Source organism: Triticum urartu, chromosome 5A (genome assembly GCF_056163025.1).
Source record: "Triticum urartu cultivar PI428250 chromosome 5A, HENAU_Tu73, whole genome shotgun sequence".
Classification (NCBI taxonomy): Eukaryota; Viridiplantae; Streptophyta; class Magnoliopsida; order Poales; family Poaceae; genus Triticum; species Triticum urartu.
In genome coordinates, this window is record NC_141877.1 from 530108532 (window position 1) to 530124738 (window position 16207).

Consider the following 16207-nt stretch of genomic DNA (forward strand, 5'->3'; position numbering starts at 1 on the left):
AGACTATATTAATCAGTATGGACCTAGGTCACATGTGTTATATATATATATATATATATATATATATATATATATATATATATATATATATATATATATATATATACCTCTTATAAGCCGTCGCACGGGATAGTTGGTCAACTGTCTTTTTAGTTGGTTACAGGTTACAGAACAATGACGTACTTTATTCTAAGTCTAATTACAATAGATTCTATACAATAGTTTGGTCGGTGTGAGGGTAGGGGAGGGTTGATCTAGAAACTTAGGCCTAGTTTGGTAGCACAGTTTATCTAAAACAGTAGTACTACAAAACCTCGGTATTTTAGCGCGTGGACGTTGAATACTTCAGTATCTAAAAACCGCAGTTTCTCGTGGCTTTGGCAAAACCACTGAGGCGTTTGCCAAATCGTTTTTTCTCAGTTTTCTCCAATTATCACCTGTTGTTAGGTTGCATGAATAACCCTGAAGATATCGAGTTGAACCGAACTCAGCTACACGATCTGACCAGCTTGTGCTCATGGCTGATGTATGCATGCAGCGCTGTGTAGAGAAATTGACAAGATCAACGACAAAGTAGGCGTACAAGGGCGCGTACCTTCCTTCCCCTGTGCTGAGCTTGAATTGTTTATTCATAGCTACAGAGAAATGAAGTATAATCACACTGGTTGACGGCCGGAAAGATGGAGTTAAGAGACCGACGAGAGCAATCGTTTCTCGGTTTTAAAAAAAAGGGGGTCTGGACCTCTTTTTCTAATACCGTGAAAAAACCATGGTTTTGAAGATACTACGATTTTGCAAACTGGAGTATTTCTTGGCGCCAAACGCATCAAAGTATTTTAAACCGTGGCTTCTAAAAATACCATGGTATTTTTTTTAAACTTCAAAAATACTGTGGTGCCAAACGCGAGCTGCCAAACGCAGCCTTAGGGCCGCCGTCGCCGTCGCTGCCGCCGGCGAAGCATGGTCCAGAGGCAACCGCCACCACCATTACTTCTATCGCTGACGACCTCCTCCGGGAGATCTTCCTCCGCCTCCCCTCCCTCCCGAGCCTCGTCCGCGCCGCCCTCGCCTGCCGTGCCTTCCTCCGCGCCGTCCGTTCGTCCCCCGCCTTCCGCTGCCGCTTCCGGGCGGTCCATCCGCCCCAGCTCCTAGGCTTCTTTAGCGCCCCCTGCCGCACCGCCATCCCTGCCTTCATCCCCTTCCGAAGCCGCTCCGACCCGGACCTCGCCGCCGCCCTCCGAGGCTCCGATTTCCTCCTCACCAGCCTCCCGGAAGACAGCGGTGACCCCGGCTGGGAGATGAATTGCTGCCGCGGCGGCTACGTCGTCCTCCACAACCAGAGCACCAGCCAGATCGCCGCCTACAACCCGCTCACGCAGGCGCTGCATATCATCCCCCGCCCGCCCCATGAGACGAGACCTGCCATCTCAGCAATCTCGATGTCCACTTCATCTTCTCGGAAGAGGACCAGAGGGCGTTCCGTGTTGTCTGCGACCGTCGCCGCAGGCGGCGGCGGAGGACGCTGGCTCGCTTCTCTGTCTTCTCATCGGACAGCAGGGAGTGGCAGTGTTTCCCTTGGGTGGACACCTCGACGCCTGGGGACGATGGAGGCGACGAGTGCATGCTCACGTGTTACACTGATACGCCGCTGAATGAACCTGATAGATTGGCCCGCTGGAAACACAAAGATCAGGCATATCTAGTCGTGCTCAACACCGCGACGCTGCAACTATCCCGGATGGATTTGCCGCCGCCATTGAAGGACATAGATCCTGTACGAACCGAACTTGGTCGGACCAGGGATGGAAGGCTCTTTCTGCTTTGCATAGATGACTACGATGCAAGCAAAGGAAGGCTTGCTGTTTGGTTATGGAGAGCCGATGGTGATGGCGTTGAGAAATGGATGCCGCACAAGATTTACCCACTGCGTAAATTTGTTGATTTCACTCTGTGTTCACAAGAGTGTGATGTCATGGCACGTGATGTGGTGGTCATAGATGGTTTTGCATACTTGTGTATTGAGTATGATACGGATACCGGGTGTCTCCTATCCTTTTGCCTGGAAACAGAGAAGGTAAACAAGCTTTTTGATCATAGAGTCGACTATGCTGTCCATCCCTACATCATGGAGTGGCCTCCTTCTTTGATAGGCAACAAGGCGAGCCCATATGTGCTTCGAGATGCTGCAGTTAAGTTACTTTAGAGCATTGGGGCTATTTTACAGCTGTGACAATCTGCCATCGATTTCATATTCTGCAAGTCTGGTCAATTGCTTTTGAGTTGATTACACTGCAAAATGACTTAATTCTAAGTCTAGTTGCAGTAACTCTGCTATGCATAACTCATGGTACAAAGTGTTCAGTTGCAGATTGTATATCAGGGAAAGGACTATATATTTCAATGGTTTGCATGTAGTTTTTGTGCCGATTATTTTAGTTTGAAAATTTCTCTCCGCTAAAATGATGTACTTGAATCATTACTTACGCCGATGTCATTTTATGTCCCAGGAAGATTCAGAAACCAAAGTTACCGGAGACGATGCGAGGGATGATGGTCCTGTGGGCACAGAAGGAACTCCCTCTGTTCTTGCCACAGCGTTGCAATCATATAAAGAAGCTTTAATTAATAATGATGTGGCAAAAGTCACTGAGATAGAGAAATTACTACTTTCGATTGAGGATGAGAACAAGTTTCTTGTGTGTAAAATCACTACTCTAGATGCAGAATTAACTATCGCGAGAGATCATTTGATATGAATATGAGGAGTATATAGGATTATGCCTTCCCACGATATGTTCATTTAATTTTGCGCATGGATGTTCATACCAGTATGTACAGCTGACAGTGCTGATATATATGATTATTGAGTAGATGATCGTGGATGTAAGGATGCTCACAACATTTAATTTTGAGGAGTATATCTTTTTGTTGTTTTTTGATAGAACTGTTGCATTATCGATACACTAATTCCTGTGGGATCTTCTGGGTTATTTCTTCCGCGAAATGTAATGCCGAATTCTTCCTTGAACTATCCATTGGACAAGGGAGAGAGAATTATGTTAAGTCATATCCAGGGATGCTTTTTGGATGATAAAGTGCATCCGTTGAAAAACTCCTAGGTGATAGGAGTGCTCCAATGTGAAATCGGTTATTGCGATTACCCTTGAAAAGTTTGTGAAGGTTTGAAGGTCACCCTCAAGGTCTACTGCTAGGGGTTGGGAATCGCATTCGTTGTGATATCCAAGGAGAATAGAACGAGCCTTCGTAGCATCGATGTACCTTTGTGGTAACACATCCATTCCTCCAACGGTAATTAACTTCTCTCAAAGAAAGTGAACATCAGAATACATCGTTGTCTTCGTGTCTTCAGTTATCCCTAATCCTATATGTCTACTAGTGATTTACCTTAGTCACTAGACCCTGCATTTGCAACAATAATAGTGTTGCTTGCTCACCACATTGTTGTTGTTCACTATATTTCTAAGCAATTTAATCACATTTGCAACTGTTAGGATCACTTTCATATTTCGCATATTGTTTAGTAATTGAATTTTGTAATTGTACGTATGCACCATCCCTATAGGTCCATCTTGATCCTTTCAATTGGTATCAGAGTCCCGTGATCTATTCTTATGGCTTAACCTCCCTAGAGCGAGATGACCAAGGATGGGGAGAAGGAGGTTGCTAATATCGAAGAGCTAAGTGATGCATCATCGAAAGATGATAAGATATTTAGCTCCCCAAATTTAGCTAAAAAGTTAGATAAACAAAATTTTGACCTAGATGTTTTCATTGATCAGGTGGTTAAAGTAAGGATGGCATTGTTATAACCCTGGTGGTGTACCTATCACTATAGTGAAGACTACACCATTGGCGGCCAATGCTCATGACACTCCTCCTTTCACCCTACCGTTGGGGACCAACCCCGTTGAGATTGCATGGACTTACCCAAAATCTAAAATTGAGAAACTCAAATATCACTTCGTCCAACCGCTCACCCGACAGTTACGGCGTCTGTATTGAGATCCCGTGACTTGCTAGTCACCAGTCACAAGTGAACAGTACGGTAACTTGCCCCCCTCTCCACACCATACAATCAAGAATCTGTGGACAGGTCCATGTGAACAACACCTGAGCTACAGTGTTCAGTCTACGAAAACTCACCAACAGTTTTTTGCTACAGTGCTTGATTTGGTCTGTTAATCCTGCATCCAATTGTTGGCTTCCCTACAGTTACGGCATGACTTGGCAGAGACCAGTCAATGGATCCATGTCCGTTGTGTCTGGGCCACCGTTTGGAAATGTAGTGCACTGCACAAAGTTCGCATCTTTGTCTGGCGGGTGACCACCAAACTCCTTGCCAACATGGATTTTTTTATTTGAGCAAAAGAGAGGCTTGCCCTCTCCGATTTCATATAAAAGAACCCAGTTCTAGTAGTAGCAGTGTCCTTGCATGACAGGCAACGAAGCTAGGATATCTAGGCTAAATTATTTTATTACAAGCCAGCTCAACCAGGGAGCATACATGAAGCTAGTTTGATCACGGAAACAAAAGCAAACACGGGGAAAGCGAAGCGCGGGAGGCAAGAAAGAAATCTACATAACATCCGGACGACTTCTTCATTTTCTTCAGCTTTCCCCCTGTCTGTTAGAGGTCACTGACATTTGCCCTGTCTGTGATATGGATAAGACACGCTTCCACGCTTTTGTGCAGGTGCAAATATGCAAGAGAACTTTGGCTCCGTATGGCAGATTGTTGGTCTCTTCTGAATATAAGGCTGGTCATAGTGAGGAGTAACTTAGACTAGTTTAAGTTACTACCTTTATAATACAAAGTAATATAATAGTAGTGTCATAAATGGCTTTATTTATTAGTTTGTAGATTCATTTTGTTTTAGGAAGCGCTATGTTACAGTAACATATTATGTTACCACCTCTTATTAATATACTTGCCACATAAGCAAAAATTTCTTGAAGTGCGCTATGTTACTAGCTAAATTACTTCCACTATGACTAGCCTAAGTTGTATGGAACACATCAGACCATAATGGATTTTACATGCAATATGAATATGCCAGGAGGGCGGCACTTAAATTTCTTCATGTTGGTGTTGAGAATCTGGCACGCAAGGAATGAACTTTGTTCATCATAAGCATGCACCTACAATGGATGCCTCCAATTAAAAAACATATTCGCTCCGATCCAAATTAGTTGACTTTTTTCGTACTAATTTATTTAAGCAATTTTTTTGAGTGCTAAGGGCATCTTCAACATGTTGTATGTTAGTCTTATTGATAAAATGTCCATGTTATCAACCAACAAGCTATCATACAACTACTCCAATAGGTTATATCTAAGGTACTCCCTCATTTCCGGTTTATAGGTCTCAATTCAAAGATCTCACCAACCAAGGTAGATGGTGAGTGGTGGAATACTTTTTGTAGTTTGCAAAAGCACCCAATTAATGCTCTTGTTTTTCTAAAAAAAATAAGTTTACCAATGCACTAATTGCAATGCATGCATGCATAAAATACATGCATTGGTCAATTTTCTCTTAATACTTGCATTCAATGATTTAATGCACTTTAAAATCTGAACTTGTGATGGAGAACAACCAAACTGAGCCTTATAAAATGAAAAAACTAAGGGGGTGTTTGTTTACAGGGACTTTTTGGTGTAGGGATAGAAAAGGTCCATCTTAGAGACTTTTTAACCAAACAGGAGGGACTACTAGGGACTAAAAGTTGCTTTTTGGGACTAAATGAAGAAGACTCTCAAAGAGAGTCTTTTTTGAGACTTTTTTAACAATGCCCCTCCCTGCACCCATTGCCTCGCCGCCCCATGGTGTTGTTTGGTTGTTATTTTTCTGTATACTAGGGGTAACATGGTCTTTTACATGTCATTTAATAACCTCTAGGGAAGGACTAGGGACTTTTTAGTTCCTGGAAACAAACAGGGAGAGACTTTTTAGGGACTAGAGACTTTTTAGTTGGGATTAGAAAAAGTCCTAGGACTTATGAACCAAACAGGGCCTAAAATTTTGAGATAAGCCTTGTAAACCGGAAAGGAGGGAAACCGATTTCACCTTGAAGCTTGTGCAAAGGTTGTCGGCGAATCTATATACAACTTTGCTCTCTCTCTCTACATTTATTACATGCAACATCATCAATATGTCCTATGTGGCAAATTTATCAACACTTATCTTACGACTGTTGAAGATGCCCTAATTGACTCTCTTAGGTATACTTTTCCTGTTCGATGAAGAATGTACACTTTTCGCCGGACGAAAGGAGTAACTTTTTTTTTCGAGAATCACCGAGGAGTAACTAAAAACGTAGCCATGCCTCCAAAACAAAAACTATGCGATGAGCAGCACCCAATCATTTGCCGTCCGACGAGTTAGTGGGCCGGCCTTTTGCCGCACAGCCCACGCGTCTGCCGTTACCTTCCGTAATCCCGTTCTCAAGGAAAATCCGAGCCGAACTGCGCCGCCGCCGCTGGAGATCGAACTAGGCAGACATGCCCCCCCAAGTAGAGCCACCGGCGCGGGCGCCGTCGCCGGCATCGGCGAAGTATGATCCAGCGGTCACCGCCACCACCATCACTTCCATCACCGACGACCTCCTCCGCGAGATCCTCGTCCGCCTCCCCTCCCTCCCGAGCCTCGTCCGCGCCGCCCTCGCCTGCCGCACCTTCCTCCGTGCCGTCCGTTTGCCCGCCTTCCGCCGCCGCTTCCGGGGGCTCCACCCGCCACAACTCCTTGGCTACTTCACCGACCCCTGCCGCACCGCCTTCCCTGCCTTCATCCCCTTCCGAAGCCGCTCCGACCCCGACCTCGCCGCTGCTGTCCGCGGCTCCGATTTCTTCTTCACCCGCCTATCGGAGGACGGTGACGACAGTAGGTGGGCGTTCAACGGCTGCTGCTCCGGCTACGTCTTCCTCCACAACGAGAACACCGACCAGATCGCTGCTTACAACCCCCTCACGCAGGTGCTGCATATCTTCCCCTACCCGCCTCAGGAGGCCTGCGACCCCTACTATCTTGATTTCCGCATCATCTTCTCGGAAGAGGACCGGAGGTTGTTCCGTGTGGTATGTGTTCGTCGCCGGAGGCGGCGGCGGAGGACGCTGGCCCGCTTCTCTGTCTTCTCATCGGACAGCAGGGAGTGGCAATGTTTCTCGTGGGTGGACACCTCGATGCCGCAGCCTGGGGATGATAAGTCCACTGCTATGCCGCTGAATGAATTTGATAGATTAGTTTACTGGAAACACTTTAGTCAACCATATATAATCGTCCTCGACACTGGGACGCTGCAGTTATCTCGAATGGATTTGCCGCCACCCTTGCAAGATATGGGCTCCACGGAATTTAAGCTTGGCCAGACCAAGGATGGGAGGCTATCTTTGGTTTTCATAGATCACCTTCTTGCAAGCAAAGGAATGCTCGCTGTTTGGTTTCGGAGAGCCGATGGTGATGGCGTTGAGAAATGGATGCTGCACAAGATTTTCGCACTGAGTGAATTTGTTGATTTCTCTATGTGTTCAGAAGAGTATCATGATGTCATTGTGCATCCTGCGGAGGTCATAGGTGATTTTCTGTACCTGTATCTTTGTTATGATGGGTATACCAAGTGCTGCTGCCTATCCTTGTGCCTGGAAACAGACAAGGTTAACAAGTTCTTTGATCATAGTGTCCATCCCTACATCATGGCGTGGCCACCTTCTTTGGTATGCAACAAGGTGAGCCCATGCTTCCAAGACACTAGCAAAATTTCTCCCCCTGGCGTTTGGTCCATGCATCATATGCATTTAAGTTACTTGAGATCAATTGATTATTGTATAGGTGTGAAAATCTGCCTTCAGTTTCATGTTTTGCTAGCATTTATTCGTGAGAAAACAAAAAGTCTTGCGTCTCGATGCATTGATAGAAAAAGAGTCTGTACAAGTCTGGTCAATTGTTTTTGAGTTGGTTATAGAGCAATGACTTAATTCTTACTCTAGTCACAGTAGCACTATGTTGTGTAACTCATAATACAAGTGTTCAATTGCAGATTTTATACAAGGATTCAATATTTAATTTTTTTGCATGTGGTCATTGCAGATTATATGATATCTGTGCACTGATAGTATCTTAGGCTAGAATGTCTCTCCATTAAAATACTGTCTACACAATGCTTTGTAATCCTGACCACTATAAGGCCTTGATGTATTTACATTTTACACATCTCATTTCACTTCCATTGCTTCACTCGTTGCCAATAAAATCTGTCTCGTACTATTTTTTTCTAAAGATCTGTGTTATACCATTGGAATCTATGACCTTCTACGATTTGTCTATACAAACACTTGAATCCTTACTTACACTGAAGTCATTTTATGTCTCAGGAGGATTTGGAAACCAAAGTTACTTGAGACAATGTTGCGGATGATGACCCTGTGGGCACAGAAGAAACTCACTCTGTTCTTGTCACAGCATTGCAATCATATAAAGAAGCTCTGATTAATGGTGATGGGGAAAAAGTTGCAGAGATAGAGGCATTCTACTTTCTATCGAGGATGAGAAGAAGTCTCTAGTTTGCAGAATTGAAAACTGTGAGATATTGTATCTCGAGGGTAAGTGCCGGCATTGTTGGCTACAAGAGAAGGGCAGAAAGAGAGAGGTGATGACATGACTACTTCGTTGCCAGTTGAATCAGCCTATTTGAAATGATCATGGTGTATTTCTTTCAATGAGATGAGCTTTTTAGGGTAGCAAGGGAGTACTGGAGTCATAAGCTACGGCTAACGAGTGTAACAGATGTATGCCTATTTGGCAAGAGACAACTTTATCTTTCTGGAGGTTGCTATTTTACTGTGTGTCATTGAGTCACTTTGCTTCTTAGCTTGAGTACTTATCTGTTGTGGGTCCACTCTTTTTATCTTCTCGTTGGTCTTGTCTTTTTATTATTATCTCAGTCTTGTGTCATTTGTAACATTATTTTCCCATTATGGTTGTTAGTTTCCTTCTGATTGGTTTTACATCTGAAATGGGGTAAACAGTTTCCTTCTGATTGGTTTTATATCTGAAATGGGGTAACAATGCCGCTGAAGGTGTGACGATTTTCTCTCTTAAGTTGACCAGTAACCGTTTGATCTAACTAGACAGAGAATTGAGCTTGTTTGCATATCTTAAAAACTAACATCTTAATGCTGATGAAGCATTAAGCAAGTAAAAGTTATGTAACACTATGCAATTTAGTTCTGGACTATTACATCAAAACAAGATCATGGCTGGTTCTCGGTTCTAGTCTCAGGTTTGTTGCTGCTCAGCGGTGCTTGTTTTGTGACTGTTGTTGAAGCACTGAGATTTAACATCTTAGCATTTGGCAGGGGACAAGGCCATGAATTTGGTGTGTGCAACAGTCGCTCCGAAGGGAGGCAGTGAGATTCAGATCAGATATGGCTGGGCCATATGGCACTTGGGGCAAAGCTAGTGGACTAGTGGCTGGGCAGTCAACTGCATACTATAGTTCTTGGTGCTGAAGTGGGCAGAGGTATAGAGCAATCATCTCTGAATAGGTGAGGTCAAGAGCCAGCCTCACAGTGGGATACCACATATGCTTTTGGGTGTGTATTCTTTGCACTTACAGCTGCAGCTGCATGCTAGGTGTTTGTTGGTTGCTTCAGCAGTGCTTTGATTGTTGCAAATCTAGCAAGTTGCCTGACAGCTCCCTATCTCACGGTCTGCATGATTTCTAGCATCGCATGTGACATCGATTCCTGGTATCTCTACTGCATTTTCCAATTGACTTCGAGTCCATCTCTAGGGAGTAGGACTCTGGTAATGTAAGTTGCAACGCAAGGCTCATTCCTTAGACCTGAAATCATGAATAGTTTACTTGCATTGTCCATGACAGGGATATAACTAGTTATATTTAGTTTGGCCAAACACAGATGTGGTCATGTGGATGAGCTCATTTAATATATATATATACACTGAAAGGAAAATGTCTCAGTACCCTCTGTTTCTGTACATTCACAGGTTTTCTGGTCTGATTCAAATATAATTCAGCAGTATTATCTTTGGTTGAACAAAACGCAGCAGCTTTTCTACAAAAGGTCAGTTTCCTTCTCCATCTGTGAATATTTTCCAGCCCACGCCAATGTTCCTTTGTACTAGTTTTGGATATGAGATCATATAACTGTGCAGAAATGTTTTCAACAATGCTTCGTGCTTAGGTCCAACAAATCTGTGATCGATCATTTTATCTTTGAATTTTTTTCATATACACATTGAAAGAACAGTGTCTCTAACTACTGCTCACCTTCCTTGTTTGCTTCTTCACTTGCAAGATCAAAATTCCTTATTTTTTTCTATATCCCTATGACTCTGTAAATGGTAATCAGGAGCTGCAGACACCAAAATGATGGCTAACACCTGCGAAGCCGAACTCCTCTTGGGACATCCTCAAGAGCTCACCAAAGACCGTCGAGCCAAGGAACGCAAGCGGCAGCTCGAACCTCGTGCCGTCGTCAGTGTACACGATGCAGCGGCCCTTGCCGGCCACTGGCAAGCATGATGTGCCACAAGACCCTTTGGTTTCTTCCGCAGACGTTGATGATGACAAGGTGAGCCTCTTCCTCCTCATGTCTTTGTCTGTGGAAGAAATGGTGGTGCTTAGCAATGGATTTATAGCTCAGGGGTAAAGCAAGGTGGAGTGTGTGTGATGGTTGGGCAGGAGGCAATGCCATGTGCAATGCTACATGTGGTGCTGCGGTTTGGAGGTGCCATGATGTGATCTAGATCAGGTTCTGCTGGGGCCAAGTGTTTGGCACTTGCCGGAGCTTGGCCTGCACGTCTCGCCTACACGCGTCGTGATGGGTTTGCTGGGGAAATGGCATGAGGACCCCATGGGGCCAAGTGTTTGGCACTTGCCGAGCTGGGGTTGGATGCCTTGCCTGTACAGCTAGCCGTGGTGATCGGTTTTCTGGGGAGATGGCACGAGGACCCCATGGGGCTCTCTCACCGAACAACATTTCATATATGGATGGTGCTTGAAAATCTCATCAAAATCATTCATCACATTGTCTGTAGCTAGTTGCAACAACACTGCATGGAGAGCACTCAAGGGTCAAGGCCCTGTCCCCTGCCCACCGCTCTTGCTGATAGCTACACACTACCCACTGCCCTGAGCCCTTCTCTTCCTTCTACAATAAATCCATGGCCTGCTCAACACAAACTTCTTCATCTCATCTACTCCCTCCGTGCCAAAATAGATGACTCAACTTTGTACTAACTTTAGTACAAAGTTGAGTCATCTATTCTGGAACGGAGGGAGTACAAAGCAACATCACAATCTACACCACACCTTTAGACTTTCAGAGCCAAACTGAAATTTAGCCAGCCAAGAAAATATCAGACTCTACCATGATCCACCCAAATAAGTTTGCTCAGCTAGCCAAGAAGTTCCAGCGGATTTTACCTGCCGGAGCCGGTGCCCGCCGCCGGCAGCATGCCTCAAACACATCCGACGACGAATGCTGCAGCACAGCGCCGTCTATGGTTGCTGATGAGGGCCACTGTGTGGTGTACGCCGCCGACGGAGAACGGTTTGAGGTCCCTTTGGCGTACCTCGGGACGACGGTCTTCACCGAGCTCCTGAGGATGTCTGAGGAGGAGTTTGGCTTCACCAGCGGCAGCGATGGAGGCAGGATCACGCTGCCCTGCGATGCCATGGTGATGGAGTACGTCTTGTGCCTGGTCAGGAGAGAGGCCTCTGAGGAGGTTGAGAGGGCGTTCTTGAGCTCCATTGATGGGCACTGCCACAGCTACAATGCTAGCTGCACGGTGCCATCAATGGCACTCAGCCATAAATTTGCTCTTTGTACTTAGCTACCAGCTTAGCTTCTGAAATGTCCGAGAGGAACTCTGTAGAGTCTGAATATGGCACATCCTTTAACATAGTTCATATTAATATGTAGTATTACTGAAGAAGTTTGAAGGAAACCATGTGCCTATATAGTTGCACTTGTCAATAGTTTTTCTTTAACAGATGAGAGGCTGGCTTAGTTGGAACTTGCGGTTGTACTTGAATGCGTGTTCCTAACATTTTGATTAGGTGCGAAAGGGACGATCTTAATTGATGCAGCACAGACAACTTGCGAAACAGTGTCGTAACTTGGTTCTTGATGGCCTACCTGACTTGCAGGCTGTAGCCATTCCTTTAGCTCTTTCTCTGCACTTTCCTTTGCGCCTTCAGCCAGCTGCATGTTTGAAGATTCTGAATATATAACATATTCAGAATCTACTAAATATTGTGCCAGCATCTTCTGTAAAGTTTTGTCAGCCTCGATCGCCAGCTCATGAGCCAATTCATTGCTCTTCCTTTCCACAAAGACCACTTTGTGCGAGGCAAATCCGGCCAGCAGGTTTTTGATGTCCTGAATCACAGCATAGCAAGGGGCAAGGCACGCCTCCTGTTCGTATAGGTACTCAACAACAGTTTTGCAGTCCAGCTCCACTTCGATCGGTCCATTGTAGACAGTGGCCAATGACTGCAAACCTGCCATAACCGCCTTCGCCTCCGCTTCCTCCACACTCCCCGAGACAGTCAGCCGGCTGCCAATCGACAAGAATACATAGCCCTGATGGTCTATGGCAGCTGCGCCTAACCATCCCACTCCACTGTCCAGCAGAAAGTGTTAAGTTGTATATTTTTGTACACATTGTAACGTTGTTCTGTTACGTTGTATCGATCCTACTCCCTCCGTTCCTAAATTTTTGTCTTTTTAGAGATTTCAACAAGTAACTACATACGGAACAAAATGAGTGAATCTACACTCTAAAATATGTCTACATACATCTGTATGTGATAGTCCATTTGAAATCTCTAGAAAGACAAATATTTAGGAACGGAGGAAGTAGATTGTAGGATCTGAGGTCTCCCGCATGGACTGCGTGCCTCAACTCTCGGGACTCTCTCTCCCTCTCTATGTATACTCTCCCTCTCTATGTATACTCTCATGTGTAACAGAATCAATCAAGGGAAATTACACAAACACTTTCCAACTTGGTATCAGTCGCCAGGAACCTCTCCATGGCCGCGGACGACACCTCCTCCTCCTTCTCCGCCGCCACGAGCTTGGCCACATCGCCGGGCACCCTCTCCTCTTCCTCCTTGGCGCCTGCCGCCGGCACCTCCCTGGCTACCGCCCCGACCACCCCTCTGTTCGTCTTCGGCACGTCTCCAACCCTCTTCAGCGGCTCCTTCCCCGCCACGGCCTCCCAGTTTGCCCCCCTCTTCACCACCGCCGGCTCCTCCCCTACGCCATCGCCGGCCCTTGCCGCTCCCCACCCTATTTTCCGTGATCACATCACGAACCACATCAAGTTTCTCCTCAATCCTGTCGATCACAATTATCATAAGTGGAAGACTTTCTTTCTGATGGTCCTCGTTCGCTACGGCGTCTCCTACCTCCTCGACCACCCTCCCCCTCCCAATGCTCCGTCACAATACCTTGAGCTTGACGCCCATGTCGTTCTATGGATCTATGCCACTCTCTCGGACACCATGTGTGACCACGTTGTTGGCGCCACCACCACCTACGCCCTCTGGCACAAGATCAAAGACTTCTTCCTCGCCAATCGCGACGCCCGCTTCATGATCCTCAACCGCCAATACCGCAACCTCAAGCAGGGTGATCTCTCGGTGTCGGAGTACGCCCGCCGTCTGAAACTCCTCACCGACGCCCTCGCCGACATCGAGCACGCCGTTACCGAGGTGGATCTCACCATGCAGTTTCTTCACGGCCTTGACAAGCGGCTCGACACCATCCGCGTCGTCCTCGGCAACCAGGGCATCCCCTTCGACACCGTTCTCTCCCGTGTTGTCCCCGCGGAGGAGTCGTAGGCACAACGCGCGGCTGAGGAAGGCACCTCCGCGTTCGCCATGGAGGGCGGCAGCTCTTCGGGCGGCAGTTCCTCGGCCGGATCCTCTGGTGGTCGCGGGCAGGGCGATCGTGCAGCCGACCGCTCCTATGATAGCGCCCCCGACGTCCCTCATCCGCCGTCCAACCCCTCTGGTCGCGGGCGCGGTGACTGCTCCGGTGACGATGGTGACCGTGGACGCGGGCGCGGGCGCGGTCGTGGCCGTGGCCGCGGTGACCACTCCGGGCGCGATTCGCAGGCGCCTCAGTTCTCTCCCTTCACGGGGTATTTCGCCCCGTACGGGATGGCTCTCCTGACGCCCCGCTCTGGCTGGATCCCGCCGAACGCCGCCGGTGTTCTTGGGCCCCGACCCGGCGCCCACGCCCAGGTGTACCCTGCCTTCACGCCCTCGCCGGTGCCGTCCACTCCGTACTATCAGCCCCCACAGCCATCGTGGGACCACCTCGCCATGCTCAACGCCGCCTTCAGCAACGGCGGCTACGCCACGTCCCCAGCACCCGAGTGGTATCTCGACAGTGGCGCGTCCTCGCACGTGACAGGCACCCAAGGTAACCTGACCTCGTTGAGTTCTTCATTTTTGCATTTACCTTCTAGCATTGTTATCAGTAATGGGCATCATCTTCCTGTCACTGACACGGGCTCTACCACCCTCTCACCTCATGATTTTTGTCTCACTGACATTCTTGTCTCCCCCAACATAGTCACTAGCCTCATCTCTGTTCGATCGTAAATTCACTAAAGATAATTCTTGCTCTATTGAATTTTATCCGTGTGGTTTTCTTGTGAAGGATCTTCGCACTCGACGAGTTCTCATGATCTCCGTTAGCCATGGCGATCTCTACCCCTTCGTTGGCAATAAACCGGCACCGGTGTCCGCTCTCCTCGTAGCCACCCCCTCGGACTTGTGGCATCGTCGCCTTGGGCATCCCGGCGCACAGACATTTTCTTCCCTGTCTAAACATTTTCTTCATGATTGTAATAAGGCTCCTCACTCTCCATGTAGTGCTTGTCAACTTGGCCGCCAGCCCCGTTTGCCTTTTCCCTCTTCCTTTAGCAAAACTTATGCTCCTTTTGATTTAATACATTGTGATTTGTGGACATCACCCATTGTTAGCTTCTCTGGTTTCCAATACTATCTTGTGGTGCTTAATGATTTTACGCATTACTCGTGGACCTTCCCCCTCAGCAACAAATCCAACACATCCACTGTCCTACAACGCTTTTTTACGTTTATTCACACCCAATTCAATGTAATTATCAAAAGCATGCAGTGTGACAACGGTGGTGAATTTATCAACTCATCTCTTCGTGCCTTCTTCTCCTCCAACGACATTGCCTATCGCTTCTCCTGCCCCCATACCTCCCCCCAAAATGGCAAAGCGGAACGAATGATTCATACAACTAATGATGTCATGCGCACCCTTCTTCTTCAAGCCAACCTCCCACCACCCTTTTGGGTAGAAGCCCTCCACACGGCCACCTACCTCCTCAACCAGCGTCCCTCCCGTGTCATTGCGCCCCACACTCCGCATTATCTCCTCTATGGTGTTGCACCCACATACGACCACCTTCGTGTCTTCGGATGTCTATGCTTCCCGAACCAATACGCCACCATGGATCACAAACTCGCCCCCCGCTCGTCCTGCTGCGTCTTCCTTGGCTATGCCCTTCAGCACAAGGGTTACCGGTGCTTTGACCTCGCCACACGCCGCGTCATTGTCTCTCGCCACGTTATCTTCGACGAAACCGTTTTTCCATACACCTGCAGCACGCCAGACCACACCACCGTCACGACCACACAAAATCCCCATGCAAACCTCTTGCCCAGCCCCGGATTCCCTCCTGGATCCCTCCCACCTACCCCGCCTGGGCCCCACCCCCCACCAGCTTCCGTGCCCCGCCAACCATCCCCTCCCACGTCGCCCGCTGCTTCCCGCACCGGTCGCACCGCGCCAGCTGCGCCAACTCCCGCGTCCGGATCTTCCTCGGATCGCGAGTCCACCAACGCACCTGCCCCGCCCGGTCCCTCCGCATCCCCCTCGGATCGCGCGCCAGCCCACCCACCTGCCTCTCCCAGTCCCGCCACATCCCTCTCGGATCACGCGCCCACTCCCGCACCTGGCTTGCCCGTTCCCGACGCTTAAGTGCTTACTCCCTCCGTTTCTTTTTACTTTGCATATAAGATTTGGTCAAAGTCAAACTACACAAAGTTTGACCAAATTTATATAAAAAATATGAACATCTACAATATTAAAACTATATAGTATGAAAATACATTTC

The 16207-nt window shown here is 47.4% G+C and overlaps 2 protein-coding genes and 2 pseudogenes across 3 annotated transcripts; all 4 read left to right on the forward strand.

Annotated features, from left to right (window-relative positions):
- Window positions 1–17: 17 nt before the first annotated feature.
- Window positions 18–3830, forward strand: LOC147972523 (uncharacterized; annotated as a pseudogene).
- Window positions 3831–6418: 2588 nt separating this feature from the next.
- LOC147972524 (uncharacterized) lies at window positions 6419–8851 on the forward strand. Of its 2 annotated transcripts, XM_087521510.1 has the most exons (3): window positions 6419–7588; window positions 7692–7740; window positions 8386–8851. In XM_087521510.1, the coding sequence occupies exons 1-3, from the start codon at window positions 6520–6522 to the stop codon at window positions 8498–8500; spliced, it is 1233 nt and encodes a 410-aa protein (XP_087377636.1). In that variant the 5' UTR covers window positions 6419–6519; the 3' UTR covers window positions 8501–8851. The 2 variants fall into 2 exon arrangements, with proteins under 2 accessions (XP_087377636.1, XP_087377635.1); XM_087521509.1 differs by having other exon boundaries at window positions 6423–7740.
- A 140-nt stretch (window positions 8852–8991) lies between these two features.
- Window positions 8992–12001, forward strand: LOC125510283 (auxin-responsive protein SAUR36). The gene is made up of 3 exons (XM_087521511.1): window positions 8992–9558; window positions 10022–10098; window positions 10387–12001. The coding sequence occupies exon 3, from the start codon at window positions 11408–11410 to the stop codon at window positions 11870–11872; it is 465 nt and encodes a 154-aa protein (XP_087377637.1). The 5' UTR covers window positions 8992–9558; window positions 10022–10098; window positions 10387–11407; the 3' UTR covers window positions 11873–12001.
- Window positions 12002–13076: 1075 nt separating this feature from the next.
- On the forward strand, window positions 13077–14657 carry LOC147972525 (uncharacterized; annotated as a pseudogene).
- Window positions 14658–16207: the final 1550 nt, after the last annotated feature.